Genomic DNA, 20044 nt, shown 5'->3' with positions numbered 1-20044 from the left:
TATCCATTGTAAAGCCGGCACCGGGTGCTTCCCTGAATTGCGAGCTGCGTTATTGTGTCGACGGTTATTAACACGCGTCAGGGATGTTGCTCCTGATTTTAATATTCGTCTAGAGATAACGAAAATCAGGCCAGGCCTCGATATGAAAATTCGGACGATCCAAAACGTTTCGTTTGTTTTTGTTGTTGTTGTTGATTGATCTGTAAATTTAAATTGAAAGCAATAACATGGTCGTGTCACTTCTGTGCCCCCCCCCCCCCAGCAGACACAAAGTCGAGCATCATCTTTGATTTAAATCTGACATGCATTCCGCATATATATTTTAATAAAAAGATGCAGTATTTCAAAAGTGGCTATATTGAGTTTTATTCCCTTTTTATGCTTTTTGAAGATTAAAAAAAAATCTCATTAAAGCAATGACTTAAAATATGCTGAGCAGAAAGCAATACTTCAGAGCCTTTACGAGCTATCGCTTTCACATGGAATGTGGTTTTGGTATGGTACCATATAATTGCATTCACGCATACGTTTATCTGTAATGCAAATTAAAATACTTTCCTCCGATGGGGTTGTTTGGGCATCATCATTGCATAAGGCATTGCATTCAGAATGAATTGTCTTGAACGCTTATCCTCTACCATTCGCTCGTCATTGCAGCCCTGTAACTTTAATCTGGAGAAAAAAAAATGTGATAAATCTATTACACACGTTACAGCAGCCAGCAAATTTTAAAAGCCCTGTTACATATGGCGAATTGCTCCCAGTGGAATAACCAGCGGAGTGCAATAATTTGCGGCATAAATCTCGCGCCGGCGTTATGGATCTGGTTGTCCGTCGGACCGGGTGGACTTACATTGGGTGCATTTCTGCAGCAACGAGAACTCCGCGGGACTCAGTGTGGTCCATTTCCCGCTCATCTTGCCGGCGCTGGGCTTGACGGGCGCGATGCTTCCGATGGTGCGACGCTTGCTTTCCGGAGAGCTCGTCGCGCGTCGCTCGTCGATCGTCGCTGGCCGCTTGTCCCGAACTCCCTCGTTCACATTCTCACTCGCCCTTGACTTCTGCTCACCGGCAGTCACTGCTAGCCATGAGTCAAGGACGTGGGCTGTGAACTGGCGGGTGGGTGGGTGTACAATTGTGTTTTTCGCCCGAGCGGCAATCAACGTGACACGAGACTCATTATCCCGCGATCGTTGCAGCCCTGCAAAGAGGAAGGGGGAGGCAGTGTTGGTTTAAAATACTCAAAAGGGAGATTTACATTTCCCACGTGCGCTGCCCATGAATAAACGGTGCGCAAATTGTTATCTTAAACATTTCTCGTACGAATAACTCTAGTTCTCTCTCCGGAGAGTACGAATACCTCTAGTACTCTCTGTAATGTTACTCTTTGTCATCTCCCAGATGAAGAGCTCCACATTCACAATGACGATTGTTGCTTTATTTGATAAAAATAATAATAATGTTATATATTCCAAACTGTACAAAAACCCATTCTGTGTTGCCCTGAGGCATCATGGATATAAGCAAGGATAAGCAGAAGTCCGTTCTGTCTCTGCAAATATAAATACAAATATATTTCAGTCCATCGGTGTATTTGCTATCCAGACCAATATTATGAAGCAACTTGAAAAATATATTTTTTTATCCAAAGGGTCACTTTAATACTGTGCTCTGGCATTGAGAGATGGCACTGGTTAACGGTGTGTTCAAAACAGTAGAGCGAGGGCATTTTTGCAGAAATCGAAAAGGAGTGTTTACCCGGCTGGGATTTTTTTGCTGTGAGAGATGAATGAAAGCATATGCAGTGCACTTTCAAGTTTTATTGGCAATTAAAACAAATGTTGAGCCCATACAGATTACGATACCTCTAATGAGGTCTGCGGGTGAACATTTGTCACATTACACTGCGAACTGCTGCACTGTGCGAGGGCCTGTAAGGTGAACGGTGCGTTTGCTCTGTGATAAGCCTCAATCTTTGGATCAACCAACTCCACATTGTACAATTAATGCTCCATTGTCTTGATGTGTGTCTCGCTCGGTGTGTCTTTGTGTGTGTCTCTCTCTGCATGTGTGTTTGCCTATGTTGTTTCCGTGTCTGTGTTTTATCATTAATTCTTACCTGATGATGGTTGCTTGTGTTGCAATCGAAACGTCGCATTCTATTATTATTATTTGATTTAATTTTCTACGTGACTTTACCGAAAGAACAAAGGGTAATGCTCCATATTTTTCTTGCTGACCAAGTCATCTGCACATTCAAACCTACTACTCCTATTTGTATTATTTTACCAAATAATGCCCACTGGGCCACATAGCTCTCAAATATAAGCGACCTGGGCCACAAATGATAACTCAATGAAGTGGCTTATCGCGTGGAAATGTATTGCAGACAAATACACCGAAACGCGTGTTTCTAAATATGGAGGGAAAAACCAGAGGATCCGGAGAAAAATCCATGTGACCACGGGGATAACATGCAAACTCCGAATACGCCGGCGTCAGGCTCGGGATCGAACACACGACCTCCTGCAGACGAGGTAGCTAGCATATCGACTATGGTGAGTCATAATTATGAGCTAAGAGTCCATTTTTTTTGCGGGGGCTTTTATCGACTCGAGCTTCAACACCTACGGCATGACTTCACATGGTCGTAGTGTAAAACAGTGGCGGAGCTATCGAGGAGGGTGGTGCAGACGGTGAGACTGCACCAGGGCCCCACGGACTGAAGGGGCCCAGGCACCGGAATATGAAGAGATGGGGGCAATTAAGCAATTACACGGGGGGGGGGGGCTGTTGGGTGACTCCATGTCAATCTAGATTTGAAGTTTTCGTGACTGCAATGATCCATACTCTTTGGTTCTTTCGGTAAAGTCACGTAGGTAAAAATAAAAGTAAAGTTAATCAGATCACGACGTTTCGGAGGCAACACGAGCTTCCGTCATCAGGTGTAACTTGCACAGTAAATTACTTTAAAGAGAGCAATTTTTTTTATTATTACAAATAGCTCTCTTTAAAGTAATTTAACTGTGCTAGTTACACCTGATGACGGAAGCTCGTGTTGCCTCCGAAACGTCGTGATTTGATTAACTTTATTTTTTATTTTTACCTACGTGACTTTACCGAAAGAACCAAAGAGTATCCATTTCACTCCTTGCACCAGGAGGCATGCCAACCACGCTATGCTACCGGTCTGAAGAGTAACAATGTTAAATTACGTTAACCTGTCATCGTACAAACTTACAATAAACATATTTGATTTGAAGCTTTCGTTACTGCAAGCATTACTCTTTGGTTCTTTCGGTAAGGTAACGTAGAAAATAAAATAAATTAAATAATATAATACGACGTTTCGATTGCAACACAAGCGACCGTCATCAGGTAGAACTAAATTTGAGAGAGAGACAAAACACAGACACGGAGACACACAGATAGACACACAAGCAGAGAGAGACAACATAGACACACAGAGAGAGACACACAACATCCACACACAGACAGACACACAAGCAGAGAGAGACAACACAGAGACACACAGAGAGAGACACACAACATAAACACACAGACAGACACACAGAGAGAGACACACAACATAGACACACAGAGACCCAATGCCTCTGTGTCGAGGCCGTAAATAGAGAGAGAGGGGGGTGAGGCAGAGAGAAAGGTGGGTCTGCTGGAGCAGCTGCTGGAGCAGAGAAATTACCATGTCAATGAAAGTCTCAACATTTTAGAGAGAGTTGTGTGGAAATCCACCCCGAAGCGACCGACACAGAGGCATTGGGTCTCTGTATGTCTATGTTGTGTGTCTCTCTCTGTGTGTCTCTGTGTTGTCTCTCTCTGTGTGTCTCTGTGTTGTCTCTCTCTGTGTGTCTCTGTGTTGTCTCTCTCTGCTTGTGTGTCTGTCTGTGTGTCTATGTTGTGTGTCTCTCTCTGTGTGTCTGTGTTGTCTCTCTCTGCTTGTGTGTCTGTCTGTGTGTCTATGTTGTGTGTCTCTCTCTCTGTGTCTCTGTGTTGTCTCTCTCTGCTTGTGCGTCTGTCTGTGTGTCTATATTGTGTCTCTCTCTGTGTGTCTCTGTGTTGTCTCTCTCTGCTTGTGTGTCTGTCTGTGTGTCTCCGTGTCTGTGTTTTGCCTCTCTCTCAAATTTAGTCCTTCCTGATGACGATTGCTTATGTTGCAATCAAAACTGCGTATTCTATTACTTAATTAATTTTATTTCTACATGACTTTACCGAAAGAACCAAAGAGTAATAAACCTATTCTATTCTTACAACATTGCACCACCGCACGGAACTATTAATCGTATAGCATTCAACCAGTGACCGCACTTTCTCATATAGGCCGAACTCATTTGAACGTTCCCCGCGACAGAGCCATGTTTGGTGGTCTGACTTTAAATCAAGGGAGGGCACGGCCGACGTTGCAGCGCAAGAAGGTTTCGCAATGCCGGGGTTAACGCTTTATGATATTTTCACAATGTTATCACGATTCTGCTATCGGCGTCAGCCTCGTGCAACCCTGCACGTTACGGAATGTCCCACGGAGTGGAAACCACAGAGCTACCTCTGAGATCCCTTCAAGGGAGCACTAATCCACACAGTACGGAGCAGGGCTTTCTCACCTGCTGAGGAGTGGTCATCGCAGGACGATTAAAAAGAATATTTTAATTCTCAAGAGCTGGCATTTTGCCACTTTAAGTGCAGAACAAAGTTAAATGTGATATTGTGTGTGTGTGTAGGGGTGTAGCGGTTAGCGTGCTGCGCTATGAATCCGGTGACCCGAATTTTATTACCGTTCATTGCCAACACCAGTGACGATAATCTGAACCGGTACTAGGCCTCCCCTAGGTCGACTCAGCCTAAAACTAGTACCTGATGCGATGTGTAAACATCACAACTGGGGAGACAAAGGCGGCCGGGCGTGGTTCTGGCCACCCACCCCTCGTGTGTCATTCCGGCTTGCATAGGTGCTCGCTAACAGCATTCACCCCAACAGCCTGTGGTCTGTGAAGGCTACACCGGGGATCTTTGTCTTTATTTGCAGTCATTGGTGACCCGGCTGAGATCATGAACTGGGTAAAATTGAACAGACGCCCTGTCACTGGCACTAGCCAGATTGGGGTTGGCGGTTCACCAGGAGAATTCACTGATCGTAGTGCCACACAACGATAATGATCTCCACAAGATTGTTAGTCTCGGGTCCACGAATCGCCTTGAATGTCAATGTTAAAAATAATAACAAACGCCCGGGGTGTCCTTTCACTCGAAGGCAACGCCGCCAAACCGCCAGACACTGGCACATGCCCAGCAGTTGCCACCCACGGGAAAGTTGTGGAAGCTTTTGGGGGGGGGGAGGGGGTCAGCACAGAGAGGTCACGCGAGGATCAGAGGCAACGGCCATGCAAAATTGATCACAGACGACGGTTTCAAAAGGCGAGAGCGGTGTGGCCCAACTCCTTTGTGCGTTGACACTTTAAAGTCGCCTTCAAGCTGACCAGAGGTGGGTTGCAAGAGCTCCACCGGCGCCTTTGAACCGGCCCTCTGCGAGGTCCTCGGCCGTTCGAGTCATGTTTTAATCGCAGCCGCACCTGCGGGCAAGCGCTATTTTATCTCGCACGCCTGACCCTCGGAGCGTATTCCGGTCACGTCAGGCTGGAGCTTCCCCGTGGCATTACGAACGCCGCGAGCGAGCCAGCCAGCGAGCGGCTTCACTCCCAGCGGAGCGGGGGCCACGCGCGCGAGACGCTTTGTCAATCCCCTCCGCGCCCGCACAGGTGATCGGGGTTATCCGACCATACTTTATCGATGGAACGGAGCGCGCGTCGAAGGGGGCTACCGAGGGGAGAGGAGTGATGAAATCGGCTCTGTGCAGACGCGATTGTTGCATTGCACTATCGTGAGAGATAGGGGCTGCTTGGGAAGGATGATGATGACGACGATGATGCCTTCACCAAGCTGAAGCAGTGCGGGTTGGTGCAACAGTAGACAATGCTGCACTGCCTTCTGCTGACAACTTAGGCCCGCAGCAGCCTATAGCAGCTTGGCATGCATGGTGGTTGCCGGTCCAGGCTCTCTTCAGGCTCAACCCCGGGCCTTAAGTCTCCTTGGGAATGTTTTATTTTGCTTTGGCTCTCTGCCTTGCCAAAGTTAATTACAGTGGCTTATTGATATTCATGGTTCTGTTCTGAACAGTCCTTCAGTAAGAATTCGTGAGCAACAACAACAGAAAAAAAATCCTCCGAAAATATGTATTTATTTTAATCATAAAATGGGCCTTAATAGAAAAAAATTCATAAAAATGGTAATCGCGGTGAACCGGCGACACTTGAGGTCTCACACTGCTCACGTTTCGCACCGTCTGCCAGACTAAGCCGAGGCAGCTGATGGAGCGACCGTACGCACAGAGGGGGGGGGGGGCGGCATAGCCTGTGTTAGTGCCCCGGATTAAGAGCCACAGAATCCTTAAAGTCGCAGCGATGCTCATCAGATATTCAAAGTTGGTTCCTGCTGCTCAAGCAAGCACTGAGCCAGCGGTCATCTCCCCGCTTACAGCCCTCAGCCAGTGGTGGAAAATTCCAGATTCCTATGAGCGAGGAGGAAGTCCCACAGCTGTTGATTTCCCCACAAAGTAGTCCCTATTTTATCGAGCCCATAAGGATGATGGGTTGAGTCAACCACCAACCGAGATTTGTGCTTGCAACCTTCCGATTGCGAGCCGTCAGGCCGCCGTGCCAACAGGCTGCTGTGCCAGGTATTGCTCTGCACACAAACGAACGAGTAGTCACTCGTTTCCCGTTTGGCAATGATGAATGGCAGCTGTGTACCGAGAGCTCCGTTAGAGAGCTGTTTGCGGTGTTTATTAGTGCTCAGGCCCACGCAGATAATTCATCAGCGCCCGCCACAGCACCTGTACCTATTGTGCCATACCCTTGTCTCGCCGCCCCATTAATGAGCCATATTCACAGTTGAGTCATGTGAAATAGCGAAGGCCCTAACAAATACATAATAAAGCCGCGCATGGATTTATTGGGGAGGCTGAGAGGTGTAATGTAAAGTAATGTAATGTTGGTGCCAATTTCTCTTTTCTACAGAGGATGAGGTATCGATCAGTACGAGCAACATCTTAAATGACGATGGAGCTTTAATAATTTATGAGATCTGCAATGCCCAATTATGAATGTTTGTTTGTTTACATGAGCCACCTAATATATATTTTTTCAAAATGTAAAATATTGCTGGAATGTATTTGTATATAATAATGCGGGGAAATTATAACCCTCTTGACACGATAATTTACATATTAATTTTGCACGAGTATTGATTCCATATTCACCAGTGACGGGTGTGTGTGGAGATGTTAATGAAGATCATTTGTGAATAATATAATTACGGTGTATCATAAAACCTTATGACTCAAGTTTATAGCATTACATGCCTTTGTAATTCAAGAAAAAAAAACATCAATTGGTAGCAAATAGAGAATGGTCCCATCAACGATTCAAATATCGGTAAGCTTGAGCTGTCTATTTCTGTTAAACTGTTTTTGAGAATTCAAGTAAGAGGGGCTTGGGCAACTAGACATTGCTTGAAGAGACGATGGCCAGTGGTCGAGATTAACGACGGAGTTGAGGGCAAAGGAGGGAAGGAAACGCATCCGGGAGGATGTCCACTGCGTAGATGGAGCGATGAAATCGGCTCTGTGTGCATGAGCTGGGCGCATTGTTGCTATCGCGGCTGAGAAAGGCCTTCATCAAGCAGTGGTTTAATCATGGGTGATGACGAGGATGATGTACTGCATTGGATTTTGTTGGTCTTTTTACTCCATTATTATCACTCCACTTGTTTACTCAGAAGCATCAATGAGCTTCGGTATATTCCGGGTACGGCACTGGAGTCGATTGAGTCACACCTACATGGTCGATCACAGTCCGTCAAGCTTGGTGACGAACAGTCACCGCCCATGCCGTGCCTAGTTGGCGTACCATAGTGGTTCATCCCCGGGCCCATCCTATTTCGACATACGTCTGTCCAATCGCCGATGTCATGCCATCTCATCCCATCACGCGACAACAAGTTCCGTCACTATGCTGATGATACACAATTGTAAACCACAGTGAAGATGTGGATTGCCTCGGTAATCTCCAAGATTGCACACGAGCGGCGCACGTATGGTTTGCAATACACGAGATGCTTCTTAAGCCGGGAAAATCGGAGATTTTGCTGGTGGTTGGCACTTGGGCTCAGGCGAAAACATTTGTGGGGGGGGGGGGGATCAGGTGTGGCGGTCACAGGAATCAGTTTTCTATTCATCTAAAGAGCCTCGGCACCATACTCGACCAGAATATGTTTTTGTTCACCACGTGCAAAATATAGTTCGGTCTTGCAATTTTCACATTAGGGCTCTTCAACAGATTCGATCACTATTGAGTCGTGACGCAACCAAGACGGTGGCATGCAGCACAGTTATTGACAAGGCTCGATTGTTGGAACTCACTACTCTACGAAACATCTGGCAAAAAAAAAAACACATTACAAAGCTGCAGCGTGTACAAAATTATTTGGCACGCATTGTGACGGGAACTGCAAGATGTGACCATGTCCGTCCAGTGCTCACTGAGCTGCAGTGGCTTCCGGTTGCTGAAAGTCTACATCATAAGGTCGCACTCGTTCCACGCAAAGTACTTGCCACAAATAAACCACAGTTTCTTGCTGATCTGGTCAAGTAGCATAAACCATCACGCAAACTCCAGTCATCCTCGCACCAGCTTTTGGCTAACCATCGAACAAAGATGGTCATCGCATTGCGCGCTTTCAGATGCGCTTCTGCGGCCGTCTGGAACGCTCTTCCTTACGATATTCAGAAGCCACTGGAGCTATGCACTTTTAAATCTGGATTGAAAACTCATTTATTTGGCACTGCATTTTGTGTTTAATATGTTGTCCTTCCCCCGCACCTCCGATTAGCACAGTTGGCTACGTACGTTGCAAAAAGAAGTTCAACATGCATACATACAATGAGTCTCAAATTAATGTTCAGGAGGGTCCTGCTACGTTTTCACAGTTGGGGGGTGATGTTGCTTCTGCTGTGTGTAATCCAAATTGAAGAACTTACAGGTAATCTTTCAGCATTGGGATGTTTGGCCAATACCAATTACATTGTACGCTGTATTTTTTTAGCTATGGGAGGAAACCCATGCAGAACGGGGTGAGAAACACACAAACGCCACACAGAAAGGTGCCCAAGTCTGGTACTGAACCCAGGGGCCACTTGCCGTGAGGCACACGTGTTACCACAGAGCCACGCTGGTGCCCACCCAGCCTAAATATAACATTAGCATATTATTTGTAAAAATCAATGCTGTACTGTATACCTATAGAATAACGTACATCGACGGCGATGATTTGAAAAATTATTGAACTACCAAATTAGCAGATTCCTGTCCACCAACAATCTACTACATCTAAAACAATCTGGGTTCCGAAAAAAATACAGCACCACATCTGCTGCATTAGACTCTCTGAATAAAATTTACAGTAGCCTCGATAATAAGCAGTACTGTGCCTGTCTTTTTCTTGACCTGTCCAAAGCTTTTGATACAGTTGACCACAACACCCTGCTTAGTAAACTAAGTTGCCTCGGTTTTTCCGAAAACACAGTACAATGGTTAAAAAATTACCTCTTTTCTCGCACCCAAACTGTATTCACAGATGGTTGGAGGTCAAACAGTGTTAAGATAACAAAAGGGGTTCCACAGGGTTCCATCCTCGGCCCCCTCTTGTTCTCTCTTTATGTCAATGACTTGGGGCACTGACCTGGATCATTCCAGGGTAAATCTTTTTGCAGATGACACGATACTGATTACTGCTGGCCGCTCTCTGGATGACGTGATTGCTAAGCCCCAGGGTGATTTCAACAAACTACAACATCAGCTAGTTGCTCTTAAACTAGTCCTGAATACCTCCAAAACCAAGGTGCTATGCTTCTCACCGGGACTAAAGCAGGAAGTTATTTTTCCCCAATTACATTCCTTAAATAATTATCAAATAGAGCAAGTCAAGATCTATAAGTATCTTGGGGTCATCCTGGATTCAAAACTGAATTTTGAAGATCACATTGATTATATTGGTAAAAAGACAAAAATAAAAATTGGTTTTCTGTATCGACACAAGCACTGCTTCCCCCCAATGTTCCGTTTGGAATTGATAAAAGCTACCATACTGCCTCTACTTGACTACTGTGACATCGTGTATAAATCAGCCCCAAGTACTGTACTGAAGAAGCTTGATTCCATCTATCACTCGGCCTTAAGATTTGCATTTAACTGCCCATATAGGACTCACCACTGTGATCTCTACATTGGGTCAAACTTAACATCTCTTAATGTTCGACGGCTTGCGCACCAGATCTTATTTATTCACGATGTACTTACAAAAAAATCCGCAGACTACCTACTGGATCTCCTCTCTGTTTCAAAGAACAAATTTTACCTCAGATCTTCGCTCATTTACCAGCTTCACATTCCCTATTGCCGTACAAAAACCGAAGGAAGGGCATTTGCTATTGATGCCCCCAGGGTCTGGAATGCTATTGCCAATAAACTGCAACTTGAATCACTACCTATGAGATCTTCACTCAAAACTGCTCTAGAGGAGTTGTACACCCCTAGCTGCCACTGCTATTCAGTGGCCTAAAATATGGCTCTTGGGTTTGGTGTTACATGCTATTTATATAGTTTATTGTTAAAAATTCGGTCACAGTCCCTATGATCACTGTTTCATTGAATTTATGGCTTTTATTTTGGTGATTTCGAAAAGTTTTTTTGGTTTGGCCATGTTTTTGTTTATTGTAGTACGGAGTTAGACTGATGGCCTTAATCTTAGTTGTATTGTTGTTGTTTGACTTGCATCCCACTGGGATTTTTGCAAACAGCGTTGGTGTACGGTGCTATTTCAGGAATATTTTGATGTTTTTTTTCCTGGATTTTGTGTTTGCACAGCCACATAATCACTTTAACATGTTTTCTTGTTCATGTTTTGTTGTTGTTGCGGTTGCACCCGATTCAAGAGCCAAATGGCACACAGGGCTATACCAAATAAATGGAACTATGAACTATTTGTCGTGCCTCTATCTACGGGACAATAATCCGGTGAAACGGACGTCTTGGGGTTTGTTCGTTTTCACCTGCCCGCTGTTGCTTTTTTAAGAACGTTCCACCTGTATTCGAGGCCAGATGCCCCCCCCCCCCCCCCTCATACAGCACCTGAAATAAGTTAGCAGGATGGAGGGTCGGGAGGCCGGGACTGAGGATAAGGGGACATAATCACTGCAAGATTGGATGGGAGCCGGATTCGGAGGCGTGGAAAGAAAAAAAAGTTAGTTTAGGCCCCCTCATGTTTTTCTTTTCTTTATGTCAGCTGTGTTTTTGTTATATCCCTCTCTCCCCTTGCCAACCCTTCCTCCTAACTTAAAAAAAAAACAATTACCATTTCCCCCCTAGGTGGGACCCCGTACGGTTTGGGGTTCCACAATCTTTCTGTATCCCCCTGCTTTACATAAGCGGTTTGGCTTATGTTGGCGGTGTGTACGTGTGTCACAACGTGATGGATCGGGCCCACACATTGCCTAAAATTAAAAAAAAACGAAAAAACGCTCCACCTGTGGCCGCAAATACGCGTCCACTTTTGCCGCACCACCGAGACATCCCCCGAGGGTGCAAAGCGGCGGTGGCGGCGGTCAAATGCCGAGTTTCCCGCACGGAGGACCGTAGCAATTGTCCCCGCTGGCTCGGTTTTTGCATGCTTTACGGTCAGCTCAAAACCAAACAGTCTATTTTGAGAGGAATGCTCACAGCGCTTCGCGCCGAAAGCAGTTTACATTCACACAAGGCTCGCCGCGACGGGGTTGCGGTTTCCCGTCGCGTCGAGCCTCACGCCGCGCCGTCGGCGGTGCCGTTATTTTAATTCGGCGTCAGCCACTGCTTCTTCTCCATCGGTGCGGAGGATACGCGCCATGATTCACCGGTGTGCTATTATTAACAACGTTATCCTTATTATTCATTTACTGGAGCGGGTGGCAGCAGTGGCGGCGGTGGTGGGGTGTTGCGCACCGCGCGATGAAGCGGGTGAGCCGAGTTTAAATTCCTTGCCATAGCTAACGTCATTGACGAGTGTTATCGGAACCCCCACACCCACCAAACCAAATGGCCCAGTGCAGTAAAGTATGGTAAAACAGCCACCATGACTGACATAGTGTCTTCATTCAGCGATGGATTGACAATGGGACATTCATTAACATCATTCATTTCTGCTCGGTGACTTGCTGGTTCGGGTATTTCAGGCAAGAATCCTAGTCTTTAACTCCAACTGCAGTAACCCGATTGCAGTATGCAGGAACGCTATCTGAATAACTCAGATTTTTTTTGCAAATGTTAACTATCTCATGGGATCATTTAACGTAGCAGAAGCTCTATGCTTACGTCATAGCCAAATTCCACAAAATCACTAATTTTCCCTTTTGTGAGTGATTCTCGTGACAAAAGGGCTTTCAACTCAAATCCCACTGGGATTTTTGCACACAGCGTTGGTGTACGGTGCTATTTCAGGAATATTTTGATGTTTTTGTCCTGGATTTTCTGTTTGCACGTGCACAAAGTCACTTTAAGATGTTTTCTTGTTCATGTTTTTGTTTTTTGTTTGTTGTGGTTGCACCCGATTCAAGAACCAAATGGCACACAGGGCTATACCAAATAAATGAAACTAAACTCTGCTCGGAAGATCTTAACGACGTTCGACGGCTGCACAGTAATAATCTATTGTGTGATCGTTAGACATTTTTTTCATTTTAGCGCTAATGTATTTATTTCCACAGGAAGACCTGGTTGAGACTCAAAACTTGTTTTTAGTTAAGATCAAGATATCATCATGGCCAGAGCCATCACTGGCACCACATCTCGACAATTATTTATACATTGTGCCAAATCTCACAGCTACTGCAGAGTAGACAATGAACCTCCAAGATCTGATCCATCAGCATCCCACAATCTGTTCTTAGGTCTTCCTTTTAGTCATCGGATTAGCATGGTCGGCTAAGTACGGTGCGAAAGAAGTTCAACATACATACCACTCCAATTCCTGTCTTGGTAACTGGTTTTCCTCAATCTTTGCAAACATGTCCCACCCACCGCAATATTCTTTGCCGAATCAAATCTGCTTTCTTAGTCATCTTTGGCATCGTAACATTTGGCCAATTACATTTTAAGGAGATGTTTGCATCAGCCACTCAATATCCACCACTGAATGAAGGCCGTTCCATGATGACACAGTGAATTGATTTATTTGTTCACTCGTTAATAACAAACCATTCCGTTTGCCATAATTATTATTATTGGTGGTGGTGGAGTAACTTTGCATGGAACGAAAATAGATGTGTCATTCGCATCCGTTCATACCCTCGGCATGTTAGTTAAAAAAGTGTTTTATCGTTTGCGTACACAAGACGAAAACATCTAAATACCGCGGCACTCATGGCTACCTTCTCACCATCTCTGGACACCATGCCAGACCATTTTTGGGGCAACGGGACACATTTGCGGTCTCATACTTATCCTCCGGGGCATGCAGTGTGCTCTTTTAATCTAACCTGATGTACTGGCAATTCCAATTCCAGGCCCTCGCAGTCTTATTGACCCGGGCGACAGTGTGGTTTGTTGTTAATTTTCGCTGCTTCGAGGGCACTGTGTGCGTGAGGTCACTGTGTGTTTCTTATGGGGATGGGATGGGGGTGGGGTCGTGGGGGGTCATGGGGGGCTCTATGGGGGGGTATTATTAAGGTTCCCTGCCAGTGATAATTTAATCAGCATTTCTTATTTTAGTTACAGTCCGAGTCGAGTCGATGACAACGGGTGGAAGCTGAGGCAAGTCTCAGTTTGTGGATTTCAATAACTTATTCTATTTTTCTAGTTGATTAAAGCAGTCGTCGGTCAAATCATTTGCATGCCTCTATTTATTAAGAAGTAAGAACACTTTGGCTGTGTCGCAAATATGTCGCAGTGTTCCTTGAGCAGACGTGGAGGCGAGTCGTTTCTGGGCGGAGCAGGGGCAAGGACAGGTGAGCAGTAATGTATGCAGCTCAATCTGAAATGTGACACATTGCATCCGAAATACCGGAGAGTGTCCATCACAATGGTGTGGATGTTTAGTTTCGGGTCTGATCACGACTGTTATCCTCAGTGAAGTCTAAACGGTGGCGTCAACGGCTTTGGCCACGATGGCATCTTGATCTTGTAGTTTAAACGCCTCTCTTGTTTAATAAGCGGCTGTGTGCAACCCGTATTATTATTATTATCATCATCGTGAGCACTGTATTCATACTTCCAGCCAAAGCGTCTCTGTGTGCTCAAATGAGTACTGCTTGACGCTAGGCCAAGGGTGGATGTTCCACAATCCTATTGCAAGGACCAGAATATCTGTAATATGGCCAAGTGACTCAGTGATAGGGTGAGCGGCTTTCAATCAGACCGTTGCAAGTTCAAATTATTAATATTAATTGACATTTTGTATGGCGTATTTCATCCGTAGATACCAATGCATCCATGTTTGGAAAGCAGGAAACGAACAGGTCCAGACTAAACCGCCAGAACCAGGGAGTAAATGCCAATTTAAAGAAGATGAGTATTCAAGATAGACTTAAATATATCTCACGACTCTGATTGTCTTAAATTCTGGTTGACGTTTGACTCAGTCTATCATCCCTCTGGGATTAATAATGATGAGTACCATTTTGTTGGGGAGTCGACAGTGTTCGTCGTATAGCTAGGCTTGCCCTTAGCATAAGAATGTGAAATTTCCACCACTTTTGTCAGGGCTGTAAACTAGAAATGAGCACTGCTTCGATACTTATTTGAGCAGGACATCGATTAGATTTTCTTTTAAATATCCCCAAAATGATCACCGTTCACCTCCTCATTGTTTAGCTATTGCATTTAACTGTATGACACAGCAAAAACATCTATCGTGGCACACATGGTACCCAGGGGCCTCATCAGAGTTCCCTGCTGGGATCCTAAAAATACCTTCGGATGGCTTCTGCTATTGTTGGAGCCTCTGATGGGTCTCCTCGGCCACCTCTAAGCTACGCGACTGTCATCCCATGGGGTCAGATGCTGCTGCAGGTTTCTCCCAATGCACGGGGTAAGACGCTGCTGCAGGTTTCTCCAAATGCAAGCAACAATGCAACTGGCCCGAGCAGATGGTGCAAAAAATAAATTGAACGAAAAAACCTGCCCCAACCGAATGTCGCACGGTTTAAATAAAATCTACTGCTTGGATGAAGGCCTCCCGGCGCTGTGCTGGTCAGGGTGGTTACAGTGAAGGAAAAAAGTATTTGATCCCCTGCTGATTTTGTACGTTTGCCCACTGACAAAGAAATGATAAGTCTATAATTTTAACGGTAGGTTTATTTGAACAGTGAGAGACAGAATAACAACAACAAAAATCCAGAAAAACGCATGTCAAAAATGTTATAAATTGATTTGCATTTTAATGAGGGAAATAAGTATTTGACCCCCTCTCAATCAGAAAGATTTCTGGCTCCCAGGTGTCTTTTATACAGGTAACGAGCTGAGATTAGGAGCACTCCCTTTAAGAGTGTGCTTCTTAAAGACACCTGTCCACAGACGCAATCAATCAATCAGATTCCAAACTCTCCACCATGGCCAAGACCAAAGAGCTCTCCAAGGATGTCAGGGATAAGATTGTAGATCTACACAAGGCTGGAATGGGCTACAAGACCATTGACAAGCAGCTTGGTGAGAAGGTGACAACAGTTGGTGCAATTAATCGCAAATGGAAGAAACACAAAAGATCTGTCAATCTCCCTCGGCCTGGGGCTCCATGCAAGATCTCATCTCGTGGAGTTGCAATGATCATGAGAACGGTGAGGAATCAGCCGAGAACTACACGGGAGGATCTTGTCAATGATCTCAAGGCAGCTGGGACCATTGTCACCAAGAAAACAATTGGTAACACACTACGCCGTAAAGGACTGAAATCCTGCAGCACCCGCAAAGGTCCCCCTGCTCAAGAAAGCACATATACATGCCTGTCTGAAGTTTGCCAATGAACATCTGAATGATTCAGAGGAGAACTGGGTGAAAGTTTTGTGGTCAGATGAGACCAAAATGGAGCTCTTTGGCATCAACTCAACTCGCTGTGTTTGGAGGAGGAGGAATGCTGCCTATGACCCCAAGAACACCATCCCCACCGTCAAACATGGAGGTGGAAACATTATGCTTTGGGCGTGTTTTTCTGCTAAGGGGACAGGACAACTTCACCGCATCAAAGGGATGATGGACGGGGCCATGTACCGTCAAATCTTGGGTGAGAACCTCCTTCCCTCAGCCAGGGCATTGAAAATGGGTCGTGGATGGGTATTCCAGCATGACAATGACCCAAAACACACGGCCAATGCAACTAAGGAGTGGCTCAAGAAGAAGCACATTAAGGTCCTGGAGTGGCCTAGCCAGTCTCCAGACCTTAATCCCATAGAAAATCTGTGGAGGGAGCTGAAGGTTCGAGTTGCCTAACGTCAGCCTCGAAACCTTAATGACTTGGAGAAGATCTGCAAAGAGGAGTGGGACAAAATCCCTCCTGAGATGTGTGCAAACCTGGTGGCCAACTACAAGAAACGTCTGACCTCTGTGATTGCCAACAAGAGTTTTGCCACCAGGTACTAAGTCATGTTTTGCAGAGGGGTCAAATACTTATTTCCCTCATTAAAATGCAAATCAATTTATAACATTTTTGACATGCATTTTTATGGATTTTGTTGTTGTTATTCTGTCTCTCACTGTTCAAATAAACCTACCATTAAAATTATAGACTGATCATTTCTTTGTCAGTGGGCAAACGTACAAAATCAGCAGGGGATCAAATATTTGTTTCCCTCACTGTATTTTGTCCGGTGCGGTTCGGCGAAGGTGTCACCCAGGACCAGTTCAGATATCAGTCGCCACTCGTGTTAAGAAATTACAATCTGAAATAATTGCCACGTTTTTTTATTTTGTGTTCTTTTTCATTTTTCAACATGTGACAGTAACACCTGTTAGCATGACACCAATTCTGTCTCAGCTCCTCGGGCTCTACTGTCATTCTCATCCCATGTTTACCTGCTCTCAGTTTCCCCCCCCCCCCCCCCCACTGTAATTTGGCACGGACGCCACCGGCTGGCAATACCCGCTGTGCCTAAATTTGTGAGTGTTTTGCGAGATCACGCAAAGGGGCAGCTCATGACTTATTAACTTCCCACCTCTGCCCACCTGCTAATATTACTGAGGCAATGCCCCCCTTTCAATGATTAATTCACACATTGCCTCTTCTCTCTCTCTCTCTCTCTTTTTTAATTCGCTTTTACTGCACTGCAGCTCAAACTTAAACGCAGCCACCGCAGGGCAGAGAGGGAGGGGTAGCGAGAGCCGTCGCATCTTCTCACTCCTCCGGCAAAAAAACAAACACTTTGACGCCGTTTAACTCTACACCTGCCATCTTGGCGTTTGGATGCTGACAAGGCAGTCCAGTGCGCATGAAGATTCATGGAGCCACTGGCGGACAACAGGGACAGTTTCCCCACAGTCACACAGTGTTTGTGCCTTGCAGTGAGTACCGCCTCTCGGACGGCTTCTCCGGCCGTTAATTTACTGGCGGTCATCGTTGTCATCTCGCCTGGTAATAAATAGAGGACACGAGCGATTGATTGATGAGTGTATTATTTTCTTTCCGTGCGCTCCCGTAATTGTGAGGTGATCGCGATGCTCGTCCGTAAATTACTGCCAGTCGTGGAACTTGCGTCTCGAACCCTGGCCACATTTTCGCGATGAAACGCAGTAACGCGCATCGTGCCATTTCCAGAGCACGCTCCGATCGTAATCGATCATTCAAAATAAGAACCAAAAATCGATCACTGAAAATGAATACCAAAAAGGTTGCGATTTTTGTTGTTGCCGTTGTTGTTGTTGTATATACGAGGCCGTGCAAAATAAAAGTTGACCGCAAATTTTTTTTAAATAAATAAATCTCAAAAATGTTTTCTAAACCGCGCGCGCCCGCGCGCGCGCACAGAGAGGTCGTCGGATTTGCGAGCGGTGCCATCCACGCGACGATGGAGACTGCGGGGCGTTGTTTGGCATCCGATTCAGCCATTAGGCTCCTCGGAGAGATACCCTTTCCTCCTCAGCCGCGCATATGGCGGGGACGTACCGCAGTGCAGGTCCCAGGCTCCTTCTCACGAGGAGCAACCCACCCCCCCACCCACCCCCCATTCGTCACTCACGGTCAAACGAGCAGAGCGCCTTGCTTGAACACGTCTGCACGGGTCGAGCTAATGAGCCATTCTCATTCGGGCGACAGCATTTCATCTGGCTGACCGCCGTGTCAAATATAAAAAAAACCCGAATCGGCAAGGGGAGGTGGTGGGAGGGGGGTGGGAAACATTCACGCGTGTGACTATTTATACACTGTATACAGTTCTCGCTAAATGTAATTAGTGTGTCGGTCGTGATAACAAAATATATAATGAATAATAAAATCCTCTCCCCCGTGCCATCCCTTGCTATTATAAATAAACACAAATGACTGCGTTAAGATTGCTACCAGTATCAGGTCTGAAAATGCCTCGCTGCTCAATGCCAAATCCCTGATAAGGCACGTTGCATCGCTAATGATATTCAAATGGACCGACGCGGCTCGTACAGCAATACGGGACAGACTCCACCTCGGAATCTCGAGGTCATATATTCTGCCTGACAGATTCATCAAGTGGAGGGTTGCATTCAACGCAGTGTGGGGCTTTGGAAATTGCAAGCGGATACACGCGCACACAGCACCGGGCATTAATCTCACATTGACACCTGAAGCGTGGAACCTTGTCAGATATTAGCAACGTTCATCGGTACCCCGCGACCATCATAATGCCGTTGATCGCCAAAGCTAAAAAAAAAATCAAGGAATAACCACGTTTAGTCACAATGCTTGTGAATGCAATAGGCGTACAACCTAAACAGCTTAGTTTCACTTTAATCGAGAAACACATTTGGTGACGATCTTGACAGAAATCGTGTTGATATTGGTCACCAAGCGAATGCATCTGTTGAGACACCAGCAGCCCCATGCCTAATTACCCTGGTAATAAATATGCCCAAAAATGGCTTGCAGTGGGTGCTGAATATAAATGGAATCCATTCAAGCAAGTAGCAGAGTGCACACGGGATGTCAGAGACGATGGACGTCGGCGTGCGTTATAACGCGACGCGGCTTTATCAATATGTTGACAAATGCAAAAAAAAACCTTAATCAATCCGCACACACCACACAAAACTCAAATCACAACACCGTTAGCTGAGAGAAGGATAGACACACACACATACACAGAGAAATAAGCAAAAAAAACGTCTTACCAGCGGAAGGAAACGTTTGTTATCGAGCCATGATTCCATGCCGGGTGGGAGATTCCCGTCGAAGGTGACAGCGAGCATCATGAGGGCAGCATGGGTCCGAGAGAGTGCCACGAGCGGCAGGGAATTCTCCAGGACGTGCCACGCCGTTTGCTGTGACGGTCCCAGGCAACGCGAGGCAATGGCTCTGCTGTGAGAACCTCCCCCACCCACCCACCACCACCACCCTCCCACCCACCTCCACCACAAGCCGGCAAGCGGCGCAATCGCCGTGACGACGCGGCGGCGGTGAAGAGGCCCGGGGCACAGCACGCGGCTTCCCGTCTCCCTCCGCCCACCAGAGGATTAGTGTGGAGGGGGGCGGACGGGGTGTAGGACGCAGGGGAGAGACCGAGACTCGGGTAGAGACGCAGACAGGGGGCCAGGCAGCTAGCCAGGCGGGTAGAGACACAGACAGGGGGCCAGGCAGCTAGCCAGGCAGGTAGAGACACAGACAGGGGGTCAGGCAGCTAGCCAGGCAGGTAGAGACACAGACAGGGGGCCAGGCAGCTAGCCAGGCAGGTAGAGACACAGAGAGGGGGCCAGGCAGCTAGCCAGGTGGG

The 20044-nt window shown here is 46.2% G+C and overlaps 1 protein-coding gene across 4 annotated transcripts in view; it reads right to left on the bottom strand.

The window, feature by feature from the left end:
• LOC116941046 (diacylglycerol kinase beta-like) overlaps nt 1–19664 on the bottom strand; it is an 82404-nt gene extending 62740 nt beyond the window's left edge. For 2 of the 4 annotated variants that reach the window (XM_032951632.2, XM_032951636.2), the window contains exons 1-2: nt 19446–19664; nt 854–1201 (exon numbers count right to left, since the gene is read on the bottom strand). In XM_032951632.2, coding sequence (XP_032807523.1) covers nt 854–917 — 64 coding nt within the window. In that variant the 5' untranslated portion in view covers nt 918–1201; nt 19446–19664. The remainder of the gene's footprint in view (nt 1–853; nt 1202–19445) is intronic. The other 2 variants (XM_032951633.2, XM_032951635.2) reach the window with 2 other exon arrangements.
• Nucleotides 19665–20044: the final 380 nt, after the last annotated feature.

This window comes from Petromyzon marinus, chromosome 10 (assembly GCF_048934315.1).
Source record: "Petromyzon marinus isolate PM22_M1 ecotype Great Lakes invasive population chromosome 10, UKy_Petmar_22M1.pri1.0, whole genome shotgun sequence".
Taxonomy (NCBI): Eukaryota; Metazoa; Chordata; class Hyperoartia; order Petromyzontiformes; family Petromyzontidae; genus Petromyzon; species Petromyzon marinus.
This window is presented reverse-complemented; position numbering and strand designations above follow the sequence as displayed.